Here is an 8,681-nt window from a genome sequence, read left to right on the forward strand (position 1 = left end):
TGCGTTCCTTCAAGTTCTTGATAGATGCATCAACCATTTGTTGTGTTGATGGATGAGATGGAGCTGCAGAAGGTTTTTTTACTTTTGTTGCCTTTTTAACAGCAACTTTCTTTTCAGGAACGGCAGTTATCTCCTTTGGAGAATCTGTATTTGCAACGGCAACAGCTTCAGACATATTTGCTTTTTAATATTCCGTAATATTCTTACTTATGAATATTTTTTCACATTTTTATGGTAGCTTAGCTCACTTTGTACGAAGCGCCGAGAAGAGCGCATTTATAAAAATTTTTCATTAATACATATTTCTACTGAGTTTGAAAAAATTTTTCAACATTTATTATTAATTTTAAATAGACCAAGTAAATTAAACACATTTATTTAAATCAAATTAAGTAAAGAAGATATTGAATATTTTATTACATTCATTTTTATACTAATTATAATTATATAAAATATATAAAAATTGGTTTAAACTTTAAATTTTGTAAATCTATAGTTGAACTTGTTAATAAATTAGAATATTTTAAAGTTATCTTTTGTATAATTTATATATTAAATTATTTATTAAATAGTTTATTCAATTCTCTGTTAAATTATATATATGGTTTTATATATTTCATATATTTATAAATGCAAATTTAATAAAACACGAGATGCATAAAAACGTCAGTTTTAACATTTTGAATGCTTATGTTTTATCCTATTTTGAAATATTAACTCAATTTATATAAAAGTTTAAAATTTTAAAGCACTAATAGAAATAATTATAAATAAATATATTGTATTTTAATTAGAATATAAGATTATCACTTTTAATTATATCAAATAGTGTCTATTTGAGATTAGATATCCATCCATAATGTTAACATGTTACATTGAATTCGTTTACTTTAAAATATGTTTTAAGATTTTCTATACGTATTATTTTTAAAATTTTATTACAAGTTTTAAATAATTTTTAATCATGTGAAAAATTATTATATATAAACGTTATTAATAACATATCAGCAATTAAATTTATAGTTTTCAATATCATTCGAATATAACAACTGTACGTATCCTACTTAATAGAATTCATAAAAAAAAATTATATCTACATACATGATTAAAAATATATAAGAATGAAATCATTTTACTTTTTCTTTTATAATTATAATTTAATCATTTAACTTTGACTATTATAAGTATTTTATTAAATATGTATATTTAAAAAAAATGTTCTTTTTATTACTTTATAATTAAAATAAAATTAAAATTAGATGTGCGTATTCTAACATTTTTATAAGGAGTGATATACGACATAAAATGTTAAAATTTAAGATGAATTTTTTTATAAACTAACATGGATATGGATAACATTTAAATAGATACTGAAGTATATATATAAACTTGCGGCTGCAATCTTCCATAGTCATTCCTAAGAGCTAGTTTTAGTAGGTTCAAGACTCACACAGTGGCTTCGGATGTTTTCCATCTACTGCCATAAATCTTTTATAAAATATAGAATATTTTATAAAACTAATTCAGATACAAATTTTAAAAACTCTACCTTTAAATAATTTATCTATAATAATAAATATTACAATACCAAAATATTGAAATAGTAACTATGATAATAATAGTAAACATTTAGGCCGTGTGCGAGTTCGAGTATATTTAGGGGAAATAGTCAATTATGTCGGTATGGCAGCGATTGTTGGTACATACCAGAATTTCTAATGAGATAAATTAGGTGTTACCATTTTGAAAATTTTATAAGATGTTTAGTAAATAAATAAATAAATTTTAAAACTTTTAAAAGAAAAATAATTATTTTTTATATGTTTCCTTCTTTATATTATGAATATTAATGTTTTTTAATAATTGTATCACATTTATTTAATAATAAATACAAATATTTGGCACAAAATTATTAGTTTCTTGATTTCAAAAAGGTAATTATGAAACTTTATGCTATTGACCTGGCAACGTTATTTGTTTTGTACATTTTTATTAGTAACAAATATAATATTAATATTATTGTAACTTAGATTATACTACCTGCGAAGATTTATGTATCTATTTACTGATACGCGAATCTATGATAAATATTAAAAAATTCTTAATAATATAAAGGGTTAGGCGATTGAAGTGTTACAAATTACACAGAGATATGTTTGTCAAACTGATATTGCCAACTACGTCAAATTCATATGAATGACAGCTATTTATATTGTTTACAAATTACCACAAGCATTTGCGTCTAAGTTTTATAGAACTAATATTATTCGAAATGGAATTAATAAATAAGTGTGATTGCATTATATTTGGTTGGAAAATTACAACTAGCTATTGTGCTTGAGCTCAAATATCTCAATGTGAATAAAATGTTTGTGTATCGTACCTTAAATCGTTATAATAGCTCAGGCAGAGTCACCAAATGCTATAGTGGTGGACGAAAAAAAACCAGCAACATTGCCTAAAATGGTTCGGAAAGTGAAGGCTCGACTTAAACGAAATCCACGTCGTAGTACTAATCAAATGGCCAAAGAACCGATAATATCTGAACGAAGCATCTGACGCATTTTCCAAAATAAGCTCAAGGTAAAGCTTTAAAAGTTCCAAGGCACAAGATCTTGCACCAAAGCAACAAAAAGTTAAACTCGAATGAGCAAAGGAGTTGTTACGCTGGGCCAATTTGGAGAGCAAGTTGAGAACTAAAAAATAAGCCAGTTTCGATACGCTGAAGAAAGCTTTTATTCAGGAATAGGCCAAAATACTGGAAGATCACAGCCATAGTCAAGACAAAAGGTGGCCACATCAAGCTAGAGTGAATGGATTGTGAAATTTTAATTATTTTCACAAATTTTTGTAATTTGAATCAATAAAAAAATAATGTGATCGCTTGAATAGGTAACACTTCAATTATCTAACCCTGAATAATAAACTTGCATTCTTAAAAAATAGTGGCACAGCGAACCTGATTTCTAGGAAGTCAATTGGAACGCATACATACTCGTATGTATAAAAACTGGTTGATACCTGCTGCCCAAAAACAAAAAAAAAATTATTACTATGTAGCAAAACGCAGTGTTAAGTTATACACTAACAATGCTATGTATTTTATCTGTTATGTAGGCTGATTTACAATTTTCGAAGATTTCGATTTCATGAAGGTCTTCCAGGAATGTAACGGAACAGAAGGGCGAGGCAAGAAATGATTGATTGTTAAGTGTTTTAAAGTATGGCTTGTGTAAGTTAGTAGGGTAGGTATGATAGTATGTACAATATTTATATCAATTGATTTAATGAAATACATTTTCTTTAATAAAATAAATTTTGTCGTCCTGAAAAGGACGGATTAATTGATAGTTAATTCTCCACGTATATGTATTCGTATTTTAATAAATAAAATAAAATAATTTAAGCCTTCTTTTCTGTTTTCTTTGGCAAAAGTACAGCCTGAATGTTTGGTAGTACACCACCTTGTGCAATTGTAACACCAGACAATAATTTGTTCAATTCTTCATCATTACGTATGGCCAACTGTAAATGACGAGGAATGATTCTTGTCTTCTTATTATCGCGTGCTGCATTGCCAGCCAATTCAAGAACTTCAGCAGCCAAATATTCCATAACGGCAGCTAAGTAGACTGGAGCACCTGCACCAACGCGTTCAGCATAATTGCCTTTACGCAATAATCGATGAATACGACCAACTGGAAATTGTAATCCAGCACGATTTGATCGTGACTTTGCCTTGCCTTTAACTTTACCACCTTTACCACGACCAGACATAGTTGAGTTGAGTTTCTAGTAGTTGAGATTTATAAAAATTGGATCTATTTTTTTTTAATGATGCCGACAAATTATCTCATATACTTTTTCTAAACGCAATTTAAAATAAAAAATTGCTTTAAACTTTCGTTTGAAAAATGTTTATATAGAAACGGAAATTGCTCCAAATCGACGATTGGACGATTGAAAGAAAAAAGGATTGAAAAAAAATAGATCCAATTTTTATAAATCTCAACTACTAGAAACTCAACTCAACTATTTCAAGTTACATTAGCGCAACTTTTCAAGAATTCAAATACCCAAGTACTCAAGTCTCAAGTGCTCAAGCACTCAAGCTCTCAAGTACTTTAGACTCAAGTATTCAAGCACTCAAGTTCCAAATACTTGGTATAAAATACCACCAATACTACAGTTTGACTATCATTGGTCAAGTAACAGTTTGAGAGTCACTTGTGACTTTCAAACTGTTGGTGCAAAATCGATTTTCCAGTGACTGTCAAACTGTTCAGTGAGTTTCAAACTGTTCAGTGTTTTTTAAACTGTGCATTGACAGTTTGAAAGGCACATCTGTAATTAGCAATTTGATGGAAATGGCAAATAATGAAGTTATTCCAGTGCCCCCAAGCATTTCCCAAGATCATTGCACTCCAAATCCAGTCCGCACTGAGGAATTCATTGAACTAAAAAAGTTCAATGAGCTTCTACAGGAGAATTACTCAAAACTGCTTCAACAATTTCAAACACTTCAAGAGCGGTGTTCCAAATTGGAGAACCAGCTAAGCGCCCAAAGCGCTACATTAGTGGCCAAGCTCGCCCGTTCTAATAAAAGGAAAAAGGTGTCTCCGCCATCCCTTCCTAGTTCCCCTCGCGTTTCAGCAGGCCCAAGTGAGGATGAAATGGAAATTGCCTCCACAGCTAACGACGAGGAGATAGTTCTCCCCCCGGAGGGCTCCAGCTCTCCAGACTCGGAGTGCGACCAAGATTTTAATGATGGTTATATTGACGTAAAATCCAAACGCCAAATTAAACAACTAAAACAACAACAACAAGTCGCAATTCAACAGCAGCAACCCAAACAGTCACAACAACAATATCATCAGCAGCATCAACAGACTATTCAGCAGTCGAACGATCAAGTCATACATCAACAACAGCATCCGAAATCTCAGCAAGATGAACAGCTTCAAAATGATGCAGGTAAGACGGTTGACAAGAAAATCCCAAAAGTAGTACCAATCACCTTACGTGAATCCAACAAATGGAACACAATCCGTAAGGAACTTGAAGTTCGTAAAATTAAATACTCAGAAGCCAAATCAGTCTATCTGGGCATTCAAATCACTCCCGAGACCATTGAGGACCATAGAAACATGACACGATTTTTCAACAATAACCATACACAATACCACACGCATTTCCTCTCTGAAGAAAAAAATTTAAATATAATTATAAAGGGCCTAGAAGGATTAAGTCCGTCAGAGATCCAAGAAGATTTGGAACTCCAAGGATACAATATCCTGGAATGCCACTATCTACGAACCAGGCAAAATAATAATAAACTCATAAAAATACGTTTGCCAAAGGATCAATCAAACATTTTTAACCTCAGTGCCATCTGCCACTTGAGAGTTACTATTGAAGCTCAGCGCCCGCTGAAGGGCCCTCCTCAATGCCACAATTGTCAGCAATTCGGTCATGTGGCGACCAATTGCAAAGCTATCCCCAAGTGCGTCAAATGCGATAGCTCGCACCATCATTCACAATGCAAAAAACCTAAAGAGGCCACGCCAAAATGCGTTAACTGTAAAGGAGACCATCCAGCCAGCTATGGGGGTTGTCCTCAAAATCCTCGCAACTTCTCCAAGAAGATCACAATCAAGGAACAAGTCCACCTGCCCAACAATATAAACACAAAGGTGACACCTGCGGCTTCATACGCAAGCATTGCCAAGCCCAAAGTTTCTTCACAACAAAAAACTTCAAACCCTATTCTCCCAGCTGCTCAATTCGAGAAATTTTTTGCTAATATGCAAGAACAATTCAATTATATGATGCAAAACATGATCCAGTATATGGTTCACCATATAATGCCAAATTCCAACTAATGACAAGTACAACACTCAATCTTAAAATAGTTTCTTGGAACGCCAATTCCATCTTTAACCAAAAAGATGAAGTAATTCACTTCCTTCACGAACACAAGATCGACGTTCTCCTGGTCCAAGAAACGTTTTTAAAACCAGGGATCAGATTTAAAATCCCTAATTATATAACATACAGGGAGGACAGAACAAATAGGCAAGGTGGAGGCACCGCTATAATCATTAAAAACTCGATCAATCATCATCTCATCACCAATAATCTAAACTCTCTTGAAGCTACCACTATCAAGATAATCTCAGATAACTTTCAATTAAAATTATCTTCTGTTTATAAAGCACCAACCAACAGCACGTACCTAAATGATCTATCCTCATTACTAGATGTGGACGAACCCACGTTTGTTGCGGGCGACCTCAACGCTTACAATAGAGATTGGGGAGAAAGAAGCACAAACAGAGCAGGAAGAGAGATAGATAATTTAATCACAGAACAGGCACTAACATTACATTGCCCAACAGAGCCTACACACTTTTGCCACGGGGCCTCCCGAATACTTGACATCGGTATTTCAAGATCTTTGGATGCTAATTGTCATATCGAAGTACTGGAGGAGTTAAACTCAGATCATAAGCCGGTTCTGTTCTTTATTGAAAACATGTTTTTCGAATCTCCACCCCCAGTGATAACGATGACAAACTGGACTCAATTCCGTCATGAAATGGAAAACTATTCCCTCAATAGCCCCATAAACTCAATAGAAGACCTTAATAACACCATAGAAATAGTCACTTCAAAAATCCAAGACTCAATCTCCAATAACTCATCCATAAAATCCATCAGCGCCAAGAACTATTTTATACTCCCAAGGTTCATTAGAAACCTAATTAAAAACAAAAATAGACTACGAAAAAGGGCCCTTCGAACAAACGACCCCGCACTGAAGAGAGCAGCAAACCTTCAAACCAATGTCATAAGAAAATTGGTTCGCGAATTCAAAAACCACAAATGGAACGAATTTCTAATGAGCTTCGAAACTGGTGATAAAGCCTTCTGGAATATCAGCAAATATTTCAGACTGAAAAACAAGATTCAAATTCCACCAATACACGGTCCCAATGGGCTCAAATTCGCTGATGAGGATAAAGCCGAAGAATTTGCAAACTCCCTCGAGTCACAATTCTTAGATAACCATGACATTTCTGATGATGTAGACGAAGAAGAATTAATTGGAGAAAGAGCGGAAGCCATTTTGAGCAGAATCCCTGATTCACCTATCTCGCCGTGCAGCGTCGAAGAACTGCAAGCCATTATCTACTCTATCAAAACAAAATCGGCTCCAGGTGCTGATAAAATTAGTAACCGCTGTATCAAAAATCTGCCTGTAGCATCAATCATCATAATTAATAATATAATCAATGCCATGCTACAGTTAGGTAAATTTCCAGATAAATGGAAAGAAGCATTAGTAATTGTGCTCCCGAAACCCAACAAGAACCACACATTCCCGCAAAACTGGCGACCTATCAGCCTACTTCCAGTTATGGGGAAACTAGCTGAAAGAGTCATTCTAAATAGACTGCAGACCGAAACAAATCGCCTAAAACTTATACCGGACGAACAATTCGGCTTCAAAGCCAACCATTCGACCGATCTACAACTGGCAAGAGTGACACAATACATCCAATCTGCACTTAGAGAAAATAAATCGACGGGCATGATAATATTTGATGTTGAGAAAGCGTTTGATAAAGTTTGGCACGATGGCCTCATCTCTAAAATGTACGACCTAAATCTACCTCTCAACATCATCAAAATCATTGGTAGCTTCATGCATAAAAGACAATTCAGAGTCAAAATCAATAATCATCTATCAACCCCCAGATTTATTGAAGCAGGGGTGCCTCAAGGCTCTCCATTGTCTCCAGCCCTATACAATCTCTTCACTTCCGACATTCCAAAGCTAGAACCATCTAAACTAGCCCTATATGCAGATGATACCTGTATATTCTATGCTGATAAAAATACTTTAAACGTCAGTAACACATTACAGGAACATGTTGACTGTGTCACTTCTTACTTCCAAAAATGGAAAATTAAAATTAATAACGATAAAACGAAGGCAATTTTCATAACCAGAAAACGGTGGCAATATCCACCAAAATTAAAAGTAAATGACACCGATATAGACTGGGAAGACCACATCAAATACCTGGGGATTACATTTGACAAGAAATTCCAATGGAGCACGCACATATACAATCTAAGAAATAAAATCAACACAATGCTAAACCATTTACGACCGCTCTACAAAAACAAGGCTCTAAGTATCATAAATAAAAAGTTGCTTTATACCCAGATAATGCGTCCGGCGCTATCATATGGCTTCATTGCTTTCTCCAAAACTTCAAAAACTAACTTCAACAAACTTCAAACATGTCAAAATATAGCCATTAAAAAAATATTTAACATTCCCTGGTACATAAGAAATGTCGATATTCAAAGGGATCTAAAAATCACACCTATCAAACTATACATTAAAGACAGGGCTCTCAAATTATTCAAATCAATAGATGCACATGACAACACTTTATTGCAAAATCTACACCAACAACCTATTCACACTACAGGAAGATACGCGGACATCCGTACCATTATTAACTAAACTAAACAATAAAATTAATTGAGCACTCGTCATTTACCCAGTGGACATAATCTAGAAATGTCTACCACTATAATTGAGTCAAGGTATTAACTTTTACCGACTCGAACTCAATTTTCAACAACAAATCGACGATTAAAAT

General features: G+C 33.4%; 1 protein-coding gene across 1 annotated transcript; it reads right to left on the reverse strand.

Moving 5' to 3' along the window:
• Nucleotides 1–3,378: 3,378 nt before the first annotated feature.
• Nucleotides 3,379–3,833, reverse strand: LOC119664066 (histone H2A). Its single transcript, XM_038073627.1, has one exon. It carries the CDS (start codon nucleotides 3,775–3,777, stop codon nucleotides 3,403–3,405), a length of 375 nt encoding a protein of 124 aa, XP_037929555.1. The 5' UTR covers nucleotides 3,778–3,833; the 3' UTR covers nucleotides 3,379–3,402.
• Nucleotides 3,834–8,681: the final 4,848 nt, after the last annotated feature.

Source organism: Teleopsis dalmanni, unplaced genomic scaffold (assembly GCF_002237135.1).
Source record: "Teleopsis dalmanni isolate 2A unplaced genomic scaffold, ASM223713v2 unscaffolded_contig_1353, whole genome shotgun sequence".
Lineage (NCBI taxonomy): Eukaryota > Metazoa > Arthropoda > Insecta > Diptera > Diopsidae > Teleopsis > Teleopsis dalmanni.

What these genes read in the sequence shown, in the direction of transcription:
- LOC119664066 (XM_038073627.1), bottom strand. Translation starts at nt 3,777, where the DNA reads ATGTCTGGTCGTGGTAAAGGTGGTAAAGTTAAAGGCAAGGCAAAGTCA.